Genomic DNA, 17,321 nt, shown 5'->3' with positions numbered 1-17,321 from the left:
ACTACGAGTTGGTCCAGAAATATAACATAAATCTTGAAAAATATAAGGAGGAGATGATGAATGCCAGTGACAACAGGTTCACATTTGTGGTTTTCAGTGAAGTGTTTCAGCAACTATTGGATGGATTATCATGAAATTGAGTTTAGTGGTTATTAGCAAATATTATAATGCTAACTCCCTAAACTTGGCACGGCGACCTTATGGTAAACGTGATACCTGCTTAGTGTCAGCATGCTAGCATTGTTATAGTGAGCATATTTAGCATGCTGATGTTAGCATTTAGCAAAGACAGCTCAGAGAGTGACTAACAAGGATGTTGGCTTGATCTTGTTAAGAGAAAATACCCACCAGGCAACCATTGGACAAATTTAATTCAAAGAAACCTTCATATAATTTTAGCATGTTAATTTAATAAATATGGTTTACTTTTATTTGTGCAACAATTTTCAATAGTTATGATCCAACAGGCTACAAGCAAATCCACATAATAACATTATAGTAAATGATATTAACTCCAATAAACCCTGCACTGTTAAAAGTAAAATGAATATTTACATTGGTAGGAACTATAAAAATTACACACTTTCCTTGTGGGTGGCTCAGACATCTGTCTATGAGAAGGCCATGAGGTTTCTCAAAATGTTAAAAAAGAAAACAAAAAGACCGGGACAGAGAAAGCTTATCTTAGCAGCTTCGTTTACCGTTCAAATAGACAACTATGCTCTTACTTTCCGCCGTGACGACAAGCGGACTCTCACCGTCCTGAAGACACTAGAGGAAGAAAATGTCACCACTCGACTCAAAGCTTCTCACAGTTCTACAGGAAGTCAATCTACACCGAGTTGCAGAGAGGTTCCCTGATGAGGTCTGCTGCCCACTGCACGTAAGGCATTTTTGATTCTCTTGGTTTGCTGCAGAATTATGCTCCGATTAGAGTGGGCTCTGACCGATTTCTTCTAATTTGATTCAAGTACCGACGAACCTAAGGAGAACAAAAGAATCATAGATAGTTATGCAGCCTTCACTCTACGCAGGATGAGCTTTTATTGGATTCCTACACATAAACAGACAGCCAAAAAACACCACGTAAGAAAAAAAAAAAGATCACACTGACAATTTTGCACATTTTAGCCACATAAGTGCTTTTAAAATGTATTTCCTAACTTCCAGGCTCCCGTAAGTTTTGATTTGTTTCTAGTATTACAGAGGCCAGACCCCTGTAAGCTCTGTCAGTTACCTTTATTGCTGCCTTCTTATTGGTCACCACATGCTAATGCAGCTGTGACAGGACGTGCTCTAAAAGCTTTTCTTGACGGTGCAGTAAAATGCTTGTGGGAAACCCTGACATCTGAGACAACGCAGCTGACTCTTTAATATCAGATGTCAGTCCCTACTTGCAACTTAACATGCGTCAACAAGTTACAGCTGACTAAATGCTTGCTGTAACAGATAACATATTGGAGGCGAGGGTTTTAACTCTAATGAATGGGGACAGCAGTCTGGTAGGTGGGGAATCCATCCAAAAACGTGGTGTGCTTTGGAAAACTGTTAACTGTCATGAAGAGTGGGTGTGTGTGGTCTGTAGATAGAGGGATAAAACATGCAAAACACAGGAGTCTTTGCCGCTGATTAACTGTATACAGCAGCGATCATACTGCAATGTGAGATTTGTGGCAACTTACCCGAATGTGTGCAAGTGGTTTCTAGCCATCCAATATAACCTGAATCTCAGATAGTCTGGAACAGCTTGGAGTCCCCATTCTTTGTGCCCTTTGGTACAACTCAGAATCCCCAAAGTAACGAGCACGATACAGTAAGCCTTCCTCTGAAAGTACAAGAGCACAATTTGTCAGTACGCTGGGTCTCTATCAACTACTCTATGAATATGAAATCAAAGACAGCCAGTTGTTGCTGCAGTGTAAACTACAGCTGGAATAATGAGTCAGTCTGATTTTATTAGTCTTTTATGATGGCAAACTAAATATCTTTTTGGGTCTTGAACTGTTGGTCGGACAAAAAAAGCTGTTTAAATAAGTAAACTTGGGCTTTGTAAAATTCTGACATTTTTTCACTGACTGATTGAGAAAACAAGAACTGTTTGGTGCAGTTAAACTTACTCTGCTGCTTCTCCTTCCAGCAGTTGTTTCTGAGGTTGGAGATATAGTCTTCCTCTACACTTCTCTCCACATTCTTCAGGTTATTCCCAGAAAATTCTTCATTGAAACGGTCTCCCACATAGAAAGGCACCTTCAGGTTTGATGTATGCCTTTTGTGAATATGTCCAGCTGACCTGACGTATAGAGAAGATGTAATAACTGAGAGTGAGACGGATATTGAGACATTTTCACACAACCTTGGAAAGCTCTCCGAGTGACCACTTACGGGCGGTAGCTAAGGCTGTACGGAGGCTGGGTGACCATCATCTGGCTGAGAGCGGAAACAATGATGAGGATTAAGATGGGCATCAGCTGGACAAACAGGGCCAGACCTCCCTGAGAAGACAGGAAATATATTTGATTGCAGATTAAACAGCACATCAGCTAGTAGAAAACTCAAGAGTAATTAAAGTGTTAAGGACAGGACTTACATCTCTCTGCTGTTCTCGTCTTTCTTGCCTATTATGATGTGCAAAGTGCATTCTTCCATTTCTGTAAACGTGTACGTTACCTAGAAAGAATTGAAGAAAATAAAGATTACGAAAAAATAATGTGGCATTGAGTCGTGCTGCGACTCTTAGCCATGTGAAATCAAGGCCTCCATTACAGCACAGACTATCACATATTCAACCAGACAGAACTGAGCTTGCAGGCAGAGTTACATTCTCAGCAAGACCGGTCAAGTAAACCATATTATTTAGTTAGAATGACCATTTTCAGGATATTTCCTTTGATTTAGACCTGTTTACTCAGCAGTGCAATGGATGTAAGATAACTATTATGCTCTATGTTTAATTTTCTTTGACTAATACTACTCAGTGATTTTATTTCCCATCTTGCAAGACCCAGTGCGAAAAAGGGGACGGTAACACACGGCCATTGACTGCCAGCCAACTGTTGGCTTGGTGTGTTAGGAACAGTTTTTAAAACAGTCCTGTTTAATTACATGAAGACAGACTTAAAAAATTATGATTAAGCCAATGATACGTTTTCTTTCATACCATATCAGCTCTTCATGTATCTGATTGGCTGTCTGCTTTCCAAACAGTAACCTAAAAACTGCTCTGGGACATTTTCAGTTTCATATAAGCATATAAGCATGTTACTCCAAACATGAAAAACAAAATATGGCACCACACAAACGTACAGCAACACCCTGCCTGACCTTATATTAATCCAATCTCTACGTACTTGATGGGAAGCCTCCACCAAAGAACATGTTGAAGAGGTCCTCAGGTGAGATGTCTGCTTCAAAGTCACGATGTTGTCGGTGTCTTGTTGGGTGTGATCTCTCCTCTCCATACTGATCATACTGCCTTCGTTTCTCAGCGTTACTCAGCACGGCGTAGGCATTACCGATAGCTGAAAACACAAAAAAACCCACACAAATTTGCACTTAGTAAGCAAACATTTACATGTCCTCCACAGAGCAGCACTGGAAATTACTTTTAATTTACCTTTAAATGCCTCTGTGGCTCCAGGCGCGTGATTTTTATCTGGGTGAAATTTCAGAGCCAGCTTTCTGTAAGCCTTTTTAAGATCCTCCTCAGGGGCTGTCTTTTCAACTCCCAGAATTTGGTAATAATCTTTGCAGCTCTTAATCCTGGAAAGAATATAGACAAGAACTGAAATTATTATTTAACTTTTACTTTCATAGTATTTCTGAGAATGCAGTTTTCTTGTTGTTTAAATAGCTTCAACATAAATCATATGTAGTATATCAAAGTACTTATTGTCTGAAATATCCTATCCTTCCATAGCATCACATTACAAACGATATTTCTCACTAAAACTTCGTGACATGATCAGTGCATGATCACATACTGACAGTAGAGGTATGTTCTCATAGACCACAGCCCCCACCAGACGATAGGCTGAATATGCTACAGAATGTAAGTAAAATGCCGTCTTACTACTAACTAATATCAGGGTACTGTTTAAAACATGTGCCTCTTCATTTAGTCAGCGCTACTGTGTCGTTTGTAGTATTACGAAATGACGTTATTAATAAAACAAAAGAACAGATCCACACGTTCACTGACTTTCTGACAGCTTCCAGTTGCTCTGCAGTGTATGATTTGGTTGAGTCTGTGGCCCTCTGTGCGGACACATCAGCCTCCTCTCCGTGGCCCCGGTGCCTCATAGTAGGTCCGTCTCCGTTCACAGGACCGCCATTCTCATCTGGAGGCTTCCCGTTCCGCGCTAACGACTCCAGTAAATCTGAAAAGAAAGTCGTGAATATTATTCAAGGATCCCCCCCGAGCCTGCTTCCGAATTAGTAAGCTAATTCACTAGCGTAACAAGCTAATTGTTAGCACTGTAGCTGCTAGCAAGGACGTCAAGGATGTGAATGGTAACTGTGAATAAGCAAGCACCTATTTAAGACATTAAATCACCAAATATATTACGGAAATCGCGGGTGGGTGGACTTAAAAACTACAAATACCAGCTTCTGTTCGGAGCAGCTGGTGTATCGTTAAGACAGTTATGCTAACGTTAGCTAATTCGGTTTCACAGCGACGGCCCACCAACTGACAGAAAATCCCTATCGAAACAGACGTTTATTCGACGTACTTTTGGCCTGATCTGTCGGAAACAGGCGCTGTGCTTTCTCCAGAAACTTCCTAGCTTTGTCCTGCTGATCGTTGCTGATCGCAATTTGGGCTATTTTAATGCACCGCTCTGCTTCGTCCTTGTTTGAGTCCATCGCGATACAGCGGAAATGTTTACTTGCCCCGCGACGCACAGAGATGACGCTGGACGCTATGTGTCTCTTAATTAATACGTCATTACAGATTACTTGAACCACCAGCGTGCTCTTTAAGAACACCCGACAGAAAATACTCTTGTAAACACTGATATTTAAAGTCACTGGAGTTGATTTAACATAATTTCCATCTTCGTGATACTGGCTGACACTCGCAGCACCCTCGGCCATAACAGCTACTTCTCTGAAAGTAAAAATGTCTTTGGCAGCTACATGGAGGAGGTCAGTGTTTGTCAAACGCAAGATTGTGTGTACTTTGAGGCAAACCTGTCTGTTGTTTTCAACAAATGATACTATTCAAGCTGACCAGAGGAAACTACAATCAAAGAAACGCCACAAGAAACCTCCATGGACTGATGATCTGTCCTGGGGGGAAAGGCTGGCTGATGTGGTCACCCCTCTGTGGAGGCTCAGTTATGATGAGCAACTCGAGCTCAAGCAAAAGCATCAGGAAGTGATTCTGTCTCAGCTCTGCGGGTATCTGTCAGGTGATTTACAATCTCAGTTCTCATCACCTGTCACAAGTAGACTCAGCTTCCCTGTCCTGCCTATTCTGCCATCACCTGTGAGGGACGGCTACCGCAACAAGTCTACGTTTTCTGTCAACAGAGGAGTGGATGGAAATCCAAAAACAGTTGGATTTTTCATAGGCACAGGCAGGAAGAAAAACATTGTCTGCATCAATGGAGACCAACTGCTCAACGTGCCGGAGAAGCACAAACTGGTAGCCAGGTGCTACCAGGACTTCATCCGCCAGTCTTCCCTGGAGCCCTGCCTGCTCTTTCACACTGGCGGTCACTGGAGAGAGGTGACAGTGAGGACCAACGCAGAGGGCCACACTATGGCTATAGTGTACTTTCACCCCCAGACACTCACCCCAGAAGAGGTGGCAGTCCATAAGGCCGACCTGGTGGATTATTTCACGCGGGGGCCTGGATCAGCCTGTCAGCTGGACTCACTGTTCTTCCAGGAGTCCACCAAAACTCGCTGCACTCATGAGGAGTCCCCCTACCAGCTCCTGCATGGTCAGCCACACATATACGAGGAGGTAACATTCACCGTCATGGCAAAATTACAGGCATACAGCAAACATTGCAACAAGGGCAACATACCCAACATACCCATCACAAGCTGCCTTACTATTTGGCTAACCCACAGCCAAAAAAATGGAAATAAAAATTCAGAGGACACCATTGATTCAGTATTAGATGGCCATAGAGTTTGGGGACTTGGGAGGGAATAATTTTAAAAAAAGAATGGTTTAAATTGATGCAGTACAGACCAGGATATCCTGAAATTTATTTCCTTATGTGGGTCAAGTTGCAGAAACGCTGGATCCTACAGTTCCCACGATGCAGTGTGGTCATATCTTCCATTAGACCCTCCTCATCTAATGTCTGTCGAACTTCACGTGCTGTTTGTAATGCAGGCTCTCTGGTGCAGATTAGTGACACTAAGAGACAGGAGATGAGCAGGTAGCACAAAATCCATGTATGCTTACATTCTGTTTGTCATCTCTGTGTTGTTTTGTCATCCACAGCTGCTCGGCTTCAAGTTCCGCATCTCTGCTGATGCCTTTTTCCAGGTGAACCAGGCAGCTGCTGAAGTGCTGTATAGCACAGTGAGAGACCTGTGTGTCCCAAACCATGAGGAACATCCGGGAGGAGCAAAAGTAAACGGCACTCTCCTGGATGTGTGCTGTGGGACAGGTGCCATCGGTATCACAGCATCTCCCAGAGTGGACAGAATTATTGGTATAGAGCTCATAGAACAGGCAGTGGAGGATGCTAGACACAATGCAGCTCTTAGTAATGTACTGAACTGTGAGTTTATCCCTGGAAAGGCAGAAGTGGTGCTTCCTGGCCTTATGTCTCAGCTGAGCTCCGCAGGTGGAAGCCTTGTAGCAACTGTGGTAAACCCTGCTCGAGCTGGCCTGCACCACAGAGTTGTCCGAGCTTTACGAAACCAACCCGCCGTCCGAAGGCTGGTCTATGTTTCCTGTAAACCGGATGGAGAAGCTATGAGGAACTTCAGGGAGCTTTGTTGTGCACCTGACCCACAGAAGAAACTCATAGGAGATGCATTTTCTCCAACTCTGGCTGTGCCTGTGGATTTGTTCCCACATACTCCTCATTGTGAACTGGTGCTGCTTTTTGAGCGGTAGCAAGCACGTTTTGTTCAGAGGCGGGCTGAAACCCTTCGGATACGATAGCTCTGGTTACTTGACAAAGCTGTTACGGAGTTGAGTATGATGTGCTGTATGTGAGATAATGTTCCTAACCACCTACTGTACAATAATCTTGTCCTCATAGTTGACCCACACACGTGTTTTTTTTATTTATTTTCAGCACTGTGTGGCAGGACTGCAATGAGTAATTAAGCCAAAGGTGACATTTTGAAGTAGCTTGTTTGGTCCAGCCCACAGTCCAAAACTCAAAGATATTTCAGGCTGCAATGATCAGCTGATTTATCGATTAGTCCATTGAGAGAAAATTACTTGCCAACTGTTTTGATAATTCCAGGTCCTTAAATTAAGAATTTGCTGCTTTTCTTTGTACTCATGATGGTAAGTGAAGACTCTCTGGGATTTGAACAATTGGTTGGACCGAAGAAGCAATCTGAAGATGTCACTTCGGGCTCTGGGAAGTTGTAATAAGCATTTTCTTTTTACAATTTGACATTTTAAAGACTCAACGATTAGTTGTAAAAATGATCTGCAGATTATTGGAGAATGAAAATAATCATTAGTTGCAGCCTATTCAGTTCTGGTAGGGTGACCTCACTTCATACCCGAAACAGAGCACTAATTAACAAGAATGATTGAAAACACTTATGTGTGTGTGCTGGGCCTTCAAACCCTGCAGTGGGATGTTCGTCTGAGCGAGACTGTGATTACTACAAAAGGTGGACAGTATAATAGAGTCTCATTCAAAAACCCTACAATAAATACTACTTTTAAATCGTTGAGACTAATGTTGATTTGATTCTGTTTTGGTTCCGTTTGTCTCTCACAAGCTCACATTTGCTACAAGTAGCAGTGCATGTCCTGGTCTGCCTGTAGTTTCCGTATTTGTGCAGTAGATGGCGCCATTACAACTTCTCTGGTGCCATCCTTCTAGGAAACATCCCATGCACTCCAGTTCTTTAACCACATGTCTTCTTGCCCTCTGACTTCTTGCACTCTGTCTTGTTGCTGCTGTAACATGTGAATTTCCCCCACTGTGGGATAAATAAAGTCTATCTTATCTTATCTTATCTTATCTTAGAAATAAAAAATGCATGCCATGCAAGCAAGAGTTTGGGTCTGAGAAGGTTAAAGGTCATAACGCAATGATTGTCCACTGCATGTGATCAAGTTCTGTTCTTGAGAGTTTTGCACAGTTGACATGAGCTCATACATTGCGACAATGCGACCTTGGCTGATCGGATGTTCCTTTATCTCTTGAGTGAGGTAATGGGATGATGGTATTTGTGGACAAAATCAAGGGTTACCAGCGTTAAAAAGACTGGGAAATGAACTTTTTTACCCCCACAACACTCCCAGGGTGCTGACAATGAGCTCGTTGTCCATGTCTCTCTCTCTCTCTCTCTCTCTTTTTTTTTTTTTTTTTTTTTTTTTTTACTCCTTTCTTGCAAACATAAACCAAAATGTGAAAAACAATGGGGGAGAAAAGTATTGTTCACAATACACTGTATTTATTTACCAAAAGCAGTTTGAAAAGTCTGTCATATAATATAATCACACCTGCAAAGTTTCACACAAACTCCCACTTATTTGTCTCATTTTCTGAGTTTTTTTTTTATGTTTTCTACAGCAAAAATGTACTGCAATTACTAAAAGTTGTGATATTTTGGCCACAATTGACATCCATATCCGACGAGACTTGTTTTTGAAATTTCAAATGAATCTTGCAAAACCAATAAAAGTGCCACGGAACGGTTCCGGTTGGCCCGGAAAACAGTGACATGTCAGTGAGGGGTAAAGGGCGCAATCTTAAGTCATAATCATAATTGCAACTTTGATTGCTCCATTTGACACGGCGACAGTCACAACTGTATGACATCATGGTATCAGATGAGCTGACCTGTGTTTACAACCTCCTGCCACATTTCATCAGATGATTGATTACAGATATGATAAGACGAGGGGGGGAAACGGAGGGTGTTGAGCAAAGAGCCAATGGGATTAATTTCCCCATCCACCAATTGGTTTAAAACGACCTCGGAACAGGCAATAAGAGGATACCGCCCTCATTTAAACCGAGGACCCGCGTTACCTTCCGCGTCTTTATTTCTCCGCTTCACCTGTGCCTCACGTGCGTCCGGAGCCCGTGCAGCTTTGCCTTCTCGTGTGCAGTGAAGAGCGGCTGGAGAGCAGAAAGTGAGGGTGCTAAACTTGGGTAAGCAGTTATTTAAATCAAACAAATTTGAATGGACATTTTTTTTTTTTTTACAGAGACGCCGATGTCATGCAAATAGAAAGTGGTATCTGACTGGTGGTATGTTGATGCTGTAGATGACCACAGACATAGGAGACATAAAGTTAGCTAGCTATACCTGCATGGCATTTCCACTGCTGTTCCTGACTTATGCAACTTATTACACGAATTTATTTATTAGAACTTTATCAAATTGAGTAAGAAATGACTCATCATGCCCATTGGAATTAATGGTCTCACTGTCTAGAAGGCTCACCATTCAGCTAGCTTAGCCTAGTTTAGCATAAAATGTATTGAATCAGTGACAGCTTGCAAAAGTACAAAAGTGGTTATCTATCTTCCAGTGTAATGGTGGCTTGAGCTGCAACAAATAATCGATTAATTGTCTGCTATTAAAATAATGTGCAACTATTTCGATAATTAGTTTGAGTACTTTTTTGAGCAAAAGTCCAAATTCTGTCATTGCAGCGTATTAAATATGAATATTTGTATGGTTTCTTCACTTCTGACACTAAAATCACTGTCTGAGTTGTGGGACAAAGTTCTTGGATGTTGTTCAACATCTTCGGACATTTTATAGACCAATCAACTAGTAAATCAATCGAGGAAATAAAAGATTAACTGAAAGTGACAATAATCCTCAACTGGCATTAGCCTAGCTGCTACATGTTGGCACACAGTGGCATCTGCCGGTGGAACAACAGGGACGTTACCGCTTTGATGTCACATGACGGATGGAAAGTGCCATAAGTCCCTAGTTTGTGCTATTGAAACAAGAATAAGTTGCAGCTTTCGTGTCCCACAATCAAATCAAACAGTAGCGACACTGACGAAGTGGCATACCGTGAAGAGTCTGTATATGCCAGCGATAAGAGGGACAGACAGTCGGAGCGCTGGTGAAAAGTGGTATCTCTTAGTCAAACACGTGTGACAAGCGGTGTTTCACAACCAGTGCTGGGGTATGCCAGTATGAGTGCCACGAGATAAGACAGATAACTGTCGTAAACCAGTAAAACGACAGCGGCATGCCAAAACCCATCAGTGACATAACTCCCAGACTATAAGAGACGCATGCTTTGAGGCACTTCGCTATCCGCGCGCCGCTGGAGAGTGAACCGCAGACTGCTGCATGTACACAGCCAGCCGCCGTACTTTCCTCTCTCTTCCTGCATCTCGCTGTACGCATTTCACTGAGCAACATCTCTTTCTTTTTTTTCCCCCTGCTGCGCACTGCTGTTACAGAACCACTTCAGCAAAATGACCGAAACGGAAACCCGGAATCATCACGCTGGCAAGCAGCAGAACGGAGGTGCCATGGCAGACACATCGACGGTGGAGGATGTTTTTGACGACACGTATAAAGAGAAAGAGGGTCCCAAACCTCCGACGAAGCTGGTGTGGAGAAATATCATATTGATGACCCTCCTACATATCGCAGGGCTTTATGGACTGGTTCTCATTCCCTCCGCCTCGGTATTAACTCTTGCATGGAGTAAGTATTTAGTAAACACTATAGCAGGATTAGCTTTGCACCGTTTGTTGGTTTTTCCTTCCTGTAGGACACAATCAGAGCACAGAATGTGCTGATGTTGTGTGATCATTGCTAACTACAGTGCATACTGCCTGAGGGGTCATGCCCATGGGAATAATGGAGAATGAGTCACTCTGGCCTTGTAAATTTTCATTATACACATCCATGCATGTAGGCCTCCACACCCGTCTTTAACTGCTCAAACCTGTGGCTGATTGTAAACTAATTGGTCTTGTTGGACTCTGTAGCGTGTCCTGAATTAGAAGTATTTGAATTTCAGTGATGCTAGCCAAAGTGTTAGTCGAATAATTATGATTTGTACCCTATATACAGTATGTAGACTATTGAGGCATGACTCGAATTCCTGAACAGTCTCAACTTTGTTTCCACTCTGGCACTGCATAATTTTCCCCTCTCTTTGCAATGCTGAGCTGCATATTATTTCACCGGGCAAGACAAAGCACAATCACCATTCCCATAGTCATCCCATTGTGAGCTGTGTGGCACCACAACAGAATGCTCTTTGCCAGTCAGAAGCCCCCGGTTCTCAAATCCTGGGTAGTCTTGTCTAGGCTTCACATAGAAACACATTCAGCAGTTTTAGAACAACAAAAGTGTGAGGGCAGACCTGTGTGCTCCCGCCAGCCCATCTCCCTGCATAGATGACTTTTCTCTGAACAAAGAGGCCTGGCTGTAATGGAAAGAACATGGTGTGCCAGTGAACTCTGCTCTCATGGGTGTAAAATTAATCTCAGTGTAGTGGTGACAGTTTCCCCTAAGACATCTGTCCTTTCCACCTCCTTCTTCCAGCTGCAGTGTGCTACCTCATCAGTGCTCTCGGTGTGACTGCTGGTGCGCACAGATTATGGAGCCACAGATCGTACAAGGCGTCTTTTCCCCTGCGAGTCTTCCTCGCCCTCGCCAACTCCATGGCCTTTCAGGTAAATCAGAGAAACGTGGAAATATTCCCGTCGATTCTGTGGCGACTCCCTCTCAAAAATGTGCTCGCCTGTGATGTTGGAGCTTCGCTTTGCAGAACGATGCACTGCGTGTGCTGTCTTCACGCACATCTTAACACGTGGATGAATGAGCAGGATTTTTGTGACACCACATTTGGTTTTGAAGCCAATCCTGGTCCAATATGCACCTTACAAAAGTGTGATGAAGCTTGAAGCCTCCAGTGCTCAAACAGAGAACACACTTTGTTGTTCGAGACATCTTGTGTCCAGCAGTTAAACTTGTGAAATGAATAATATTTGCATTTTTATAGATCCCACATTCTCCAATGAGGAAAAAGGTTTCAATAATTTTCAAATAGGCAATTTAAGATTAGACACAAAATATTATTCGAAGCAGTCTTTATATATCTTAAAAACCTGCCTGGACGGGATCATAGGGAATATTCGTCACATGTGCTTGTTCCTGCATTTACCAGCCAAAATAAAGTGGCAATGGTATGATTTTCAAATGATGGTGCATTAAGTAAAATTATGTAATCTGAGTGATATGCATTTATTGTTTTGTTACCACATGATCCCTGACCTTAATCTGATGATCTCATATCTATGGGTGCCTTATGTAATCTTCTCCATCGCTGCCTGTCTCCCTGAGAGCAGAATGACATATATGAATGGGCGAGGGACCACCGTGTTCACCACAAGTACTCCGAGACGGACGCAGACCCCCACAATGCCACGCGGGGGTTCTTCTTCGCCCACGTTGGCTGGCTGCTGGTCCGCAAACATCCTGATGTCATTGAAAAGGGCAAAAAACTGGAACTGTCAGACCTGAAGGCAGATAAAGTGGTTATGTTCCAGAGACGGTGAGCAAACATTACCCAGAGTTTGTTTTGGGGGTTTACTGCTGATGTTCTTGCCAAATGTGTCTCTCTGAAAGGAGCTCAGAGATGCAGACGGAACAGATCCTTGTCAGCCACAACGAGAGTCCACATGTAATCATCATTAAAAGTCATTTCCTTCTGGCCCAAGCAGTCCGGGGTTATAAAGACCTTGATAACGCTTAGGGACAGCTCTGCTGATAAGGGATACTTTTAACCCAAAATCAGTGTGCCTCCATAATATCAACTGACTGGTCATTCATCAACATTTCTACTCTTCTGGATGCAGTCCCAGATTTTCACTTGTGCTCTCACGCAAAGGGGATTAACATTGGCCAGAGCCACCCAATCAGAAGCCCCCATCAACTGTACATTGAACTACTGTGTAAAATGTCCCGAGATAATCATGTTAATATTTAGAATTGCCCTCATAACAATGTAAAATTACATCGCTAGATATTGTATATGCAGTGCATGTACAGTAGGCAGTGCAGGTATAAGTATAAAATACATATTGCAGCTGTAAGTATATTAAGACATTATAAACAGCTGGAGGTGTGATTATGGTGAATCCACTAGAACAAATCTGTTTTATTTAATTCTGTTCGCGTGAGACCGGCTCTGTGTGAGATGCAGTTTGTTCTTTCATTTCAGGCACTACAAGCTCTCTGTGGTGATCCTTTGCTTCCTCATGCCCACGTTGGTGCCCTGGTACTTCTGGGGTGAATCCTTGGCAGTGGGATACTTCATCCCCGGACTCTTGAGATACACTGTGATTCTCAATGCCACATGGCTGGTGAACAGCGCTGCACACATATGGGGCAACAGGCCTTATGACAAGACCATCAACCCGAGGGAAAACCCACTGGTTGCTTTCAGTGCCATAGGTAAGGAGACAGCTTGTTCATTACTGACGACAGTAAAATAATACTGACATGCAGCTATGTAGTCACTGCATTGTGCCACATTTTTGTGGAGTTTAGTGTCTTTGTGTGCCTGAGGGACATTTGAATGATCTTTTCATCACTTGTTGAAAGCTTGTCTTGTCAAGTCAACCACAGTGGAGGCTCTCTGAAAGCTGATTCAGTCTGGCATTTGTAGTGGGACAGCGTGCTAATCCAGTGGATGATGTTTACTTTGTCCCGCCTGTGCCAGTTTTAGCTTTGAAAGTTAGAGCTGGTCAGCTTTCTAGTTGTGTATTTATTCGTTTAGACGCTCATGTTATTTTCAGTATCATTGTTTCCCATGAGTCAAGACTTTATTCGTGGTGGCTGAGACCACGAGGTTATGATGCGGCAAACAGCGCAGGGCATTGTTGGCTGCAAATGGCACTAAGTTCACACGCAAACTCCTTATTGCACAAGGACGTTTCTTTTCTTTGCTTTCAACTGCAGCCTTGCGAGAACGACCATTGTCAGACATGTTTTATCCACCGAGCTTGCAAGCAACATTGCTTTGTTGTTGCACTTCATCTAAGTGAATGCTCTCCAGCATCTGTGACACCAAATGGAAAAAATGTGTAGGAAACAGTTATGTCTCCAAGACCGTTTCACACCTTCCTTTTTAAGTCTCACCTACTGTCACTTTGATTAGTTACAGCAGTTTTTTCCATAAGCTGTAAAACACTGTAGTGCTCTGCATGTAATTTTTTACACTTACGGTCACATTTGAATTTTTCTGAATTTGTGAAAATGGTCTCATGGACTGTTTACTGCTGGTCACCAGAGGTGTAAATATGCTCTGTGATTGCAATCTGGAACAGAAGTTGCGGCATGAATGAAAAAATCCTGAAAGGAAGGAAGGTCTAAATGTGTCCAAGTTCAGCAGGGCTCAGCCTCTGACGTCTTCAGGATGTTTTCTGCTGCAGTGCTCCATGGGATTGTTAGTCATCCTGTGTCCTAAAGCTGTGGGCACGGCTTGGCCATGACAAGCCAGCACTTTCATAGTGATGGGAGACTAATTGAACACATCTGATTTTGGTATTTTCGGTCACATGCCTCCCATGGTTGTTTGTCAGCCACAGTCTTGTGATGTGATCAAATGAGTGTAAAGTTCATCATAAAGTATGCTATTCTACTGTAGCCGCACATCGTCACTGAAGTTATGTCTGTGCACTTGTTGACATCCATCAAAACACCTTTTTATTCTTTGGTTTTCAGGGGAAGGCTTCCACAACTACCATCACACATTCCCCTTCGACTACTCCACCAGCGAGTTCGGCTACAAGCTCAATTTCACCACCGCCTTTATCGACGCCATGTGCTTCCTGGGTTTGGCCAAGGACCGCAAGACGGTGCTGAAGGAAACGATCATTGCTCGCATACAGCGAACGGGCGACGGCAGCTACAAAAGTGGCTGAGCCGCACTCGCTACACACTCTGCAATTGATACCGACGTGTCAAACCAAGACAGAACGTAGCAACAGGTATAGCAGCATTTTAGTGATGGGGGGGTGATTACCATGCTTCTGATTATAAGTTAAACCTCTTCCGGAGACTAATATTGGCTTTAAAGAGTAGTAGACCTTTCCATAAATTGTGTGGGTCACTTAAGTTTTGAAGTGTCCTCACTGACTATTAGCCACAGCCAGCAACTTGGCTACATGTGCAAGCACAGCTTTTTCACTATAATATAAAAACAGGCACGACGAGAATGAAAAAGGCTAATTGGGATTTCAGTCTCCGTTGGCAGCCGTAGAACAACCAAACAAGTCTGTGTGAGCGGTGTGTAAAAGCAGCAATTACAGAATAATTTACTGTATGTCTTTTTTTGTTAATGTGCTATTTATTGATAGTCTTTGGCACTTTTGAAAGCTTTATTGAAACCCTTAACAGTGAGGTTTCTCGGCAGGCCTGGATGAAGGCCGTTCACTCTAACTTTAAGTTTCATTCTGCAAGGAGTGGAGTTTCATCTTGATATTTGTTTGTCTATTTCAAGCTAAGGCATTTCTTTATTTTTGGTGAGCTTGTAGTCTTACTAAATCGTAAGCTGCCGTGATGCACCAACACCAAGACAGTCAACGCTTGTCTTGACTATCCCCATTTATCATATCAGAGTAACTCCTGGGTGAATACGGCTCAGAGTGTTATAATTTGGGATACTTTCACACCCATTGTCCACGGGGCTCCTAATGAGGGTCGAGTTCTCTGGATTAACGCAGGGTCTACCTGTGGTTGAGCAGTGAAGCGGCCTCAGGCTTCATCATTAAGCCTTCTCATGTGGACGCCTCTGGACTCAAACGCTGAACCAGAATTCTCACTCTTAATCTGAAAAGAGAGAATTGTTTGCATTTATTTTTGTATTCATTTCAAACACACTCGGATATTTAAGGTCTCTCTGTCCCTCAGATAAGGCCAACGAGGCATGTGTAGGAGGTGCATTTACCTTTTTTTTTTGTGCTGTGTGACATTGAAACGTGTCAGGACTCTTGCCTAAATGCCTTATGAGGGTTGCACACCTGTTTGAAAAATTAAAAGAAAAAAAAAAAAAGTGCAAGTTATGGAACTAAATTAGGGCTTAAATCTTCTGTCTGATCATGGCTGTGTTGTGTCTGTCTATTTGAAAAGAACACAAATCAAAATCCTGAAATTGGTTATTTATAATAGACAAAGTGGGACCATTCAAGAAATCCTGGAAAAAAAAAACAAAAAAAAAAAAAGATAAACCAACAGCAATGATGAGTTACTATGATTTAACACGTGTGGAACCAAACAAATACTTTGCTCTAAAACAAGATCCAAACTTGTTACAATTTCATCAATGATACTGTTGTATTTGTCACACTTCCTATTTTACGGAGCAACAATTTTCTACAGTGTTAACTTCTTGAAGTTTGAATGCCTTAAAGAACGGCACATTTTTTCAAAGAATGTTTTTGCCCACTGTATGTACCATAAATAAACCAAATTTTCTACTTGTGACAAAGTATGTTTTGCTGTTTTTGTTGGAATTCTGTAATACTCCGTATTCGTATAGATGATACTACTTCTGCTACTTTCTTGATCAGTGGCTTAGAGATACTACAATAGTAACTTCTACTGATTATTACTTATTAAATTAACAACTATAAAGAGCAATTCAGAGGTAACAAAGTGTTTTATAAAATGTATAAAGAATAAAATAAGTGTCACAAATAAACTTGGTGCTTAGTTATTAAATGGAAAATATGGGTTGTAACTGCACACAGAAACCAAAAATCTCATGATCTTAAATGTAAATTGAGCTGTTTTCATTGTGCATTATTTAATACACACCCCCCATACTGCAGCATGCATACGCGCAGACATATGTTTGGAAATCTTGGGATCTTTACTGACGGGTGCATGGCTTTGAATAAAGTCCATGTGCACAACATGCTGTCACATACTGATCCCGTGAGTTGTTCCAACAGGCGTTAACAATGACTGCTTTTATCTCCATCTCGCTGCTGACATGATCGAACCGCAGAAGCTCAGCTGCCCTCTCCTGTTTTTGCACATGCTGTTCTTGTTAATTAGCAGCCGGCTCTACTGTCCACGTGCCTGTGCTGATGGGGGATCTACCTCAGCTGGTCATGCTTGACTCATTTGTCTCACACACACATCTGACGTTG

At 42.5% G+C, this 17,321-nt stretch overlaps 3 protein-coding genes across 3 annotated transcripts; 2 read left to right on the top strand and 1 right to left on the bottom strand.

Moving 5' to 3' along the window:
• Positions 1 to 390: 390 nt before the first annotated feature.
• Positions 391 to 4,887, bottom strand: dnajb12a (DnaJ heat shock protein family (Hsp40) member B12a). The gene is made up of 9 exons (XM_076743841.1): positions 4,731 to 4,887; positions 4,199 to 4,376; positions 3,614 to 3,759; positions 3,348 to 3,518; positions 2,588 to 2,667; positions 2,383 to 2,492; positions 2,118 to 2,290; positions 1,683 to 1,825; positions 391 to 982 (listed from the first exon to the last, which is right to left on the bottom strand). The coding sequence occupies exons 1-8, from the start codon at positions 4,861 to 4,863 to the stop codon at positions 1,704 to 1,706; spliced, it is 1,113 nt and encodes a 370-aa protein (XP_076599956.1). The 5' UTR covers positions 4,864 to 4,887; the 3' UTR covers positions 391 to 982; positions 1,683 to 1,703.
• A 90-nt stretch (positions 4,888 to 4,977) lies between these two features.
• trmt2b (tRNA methyltransferase 2B) lies at positions 4,978 to 7,891 on the top strand. Its single transcript, XM_076743312.1, has 2 exons — positions 4,978 to 5,971; positions 6,464 to 7,891. The coding sequence occupies exons 1-2, from the start codon at positions 5,120 to 5,122 to the stop codon at positions 7,085 to 7,087; spliced, it is 1,476 nt and encodes a 491-aa protein (XP_076599427.1). The 5' UTR covers positions 4,978 to 5,119; the 3' UTR covers positions 7,088 to 7,891.
• Positions 7,892 to 9,255: 1,364 nt separating this feature from the next.
• On the top strand, positions 9,256 to 16,654 carry scdb (stearoyl-CoA desaturase b). The gene is made up of 6 exons (XM_076743842.1): positions 9,256 to 9,323; positions 10,605 to 10,854; positions 11,704 to 11,834; positions 12,510 to 12,715; positions 13,385 to 13,617; positions 14,890 to 16,654. The coding sequence occupies exons 2-6, from the start codon at positions 10,620 to 10,622 to the stop codon at positions 15,087 to 15,089; spliced, it is 1,005 nt and encodes a 334-aa protein (XP_076599957.1). The 5' UTR covers positions 9,256 to 9,323; positions 10,605 to 10,619; the 3' UTR covers positions 15,090 to 16,654.
• Positions 16,655 to 17,321: the final 667 nt, after the last annotated feature.

Source organism: Chaetodon auriga, chromosome 11 (assembly GCF_051107435.1).
Source record: "Chaetodon auriga isolate fChaAug3 chromosome 11, fChaAug3.hap1, whole genome shotgun sequence".
NCBI lineage: Eukaryota > Metazoa > Chordata > Actinopteri > Chaetodontiformes > Chaetodontidae > Chaetodon > Chaetodon auriga.
Note: the sequence above shows the minus strand (reverse complement) of the source record. Positions and strands in the feature narration are given on the sequence as shown.

What these genes read in the sequence shown, in the direction of transcription:
- dnajb12a (XM_076743841.1), bottom strand. Translation starts at nt 4,863, where the DNA reads ATGGACTCAAACAAGGACGAAGCAGAGCGGTGCATTAAAATAGCCCAA. An exon ending in TGGTGGAGGCTTCCCATCAA is followed by an intron (nt 2,668 to 3,347) that starts GTACGTAGAGAT and finishes AATTCTTTCTAG; the next exon opens with GTAACGTACACGTTTACAGA. An exon ending in GACGAGAACAGCAGAGAGAT is followed by an intron (nt 2,493 to 2,587) that starts GTAAGTCCTGTC and finishes CTGTCTTCTCAG; the next exon opens with GGAGGTCTGGCCCTGTTTGT.
- trmt2b (XM_076743312.1), top strand. Translation starts at nt 5,120, where the DNA reads ATGTCTTTGGCAGCTACATGGAGGAGGTCAGTGTTTGTCAAACGCAAG. An exon ending in AGCCACACATATACGAGGAG is followed by an intron (nt 5,972 to 6,463) that starts GTAACATTCACC and finishes TGTCATCCACAG; the next exon opens with CTGCTCGGCTTCAAGTTCCG.
- scdb (XM_076743842.1), top strand. Translation starts at nt 10,620, where the DNA reads ATGACCGAAACGGAAACCCGGAATCATCACGCTGGCAAGCAGCAGAAC. An exon ending in GTGGTTATGTTCCAGAGACG is followed by an intron (nt 12,716 to 13,384) that starts GTGAGCAAACAT and finishes CTTTCATTTCAG; the next exon opens with GCACTACAAGCTCTCTGTGG. An exon ending in GGTTGCTTTCAGTGCCATAG is followed by an intron (nt 13,618 to 14,889) that starts GTAAGGAGACAG and finishes TTTGGTTTTCAG; the next exon opens with GGGAAGGCTTCCACAACTAC.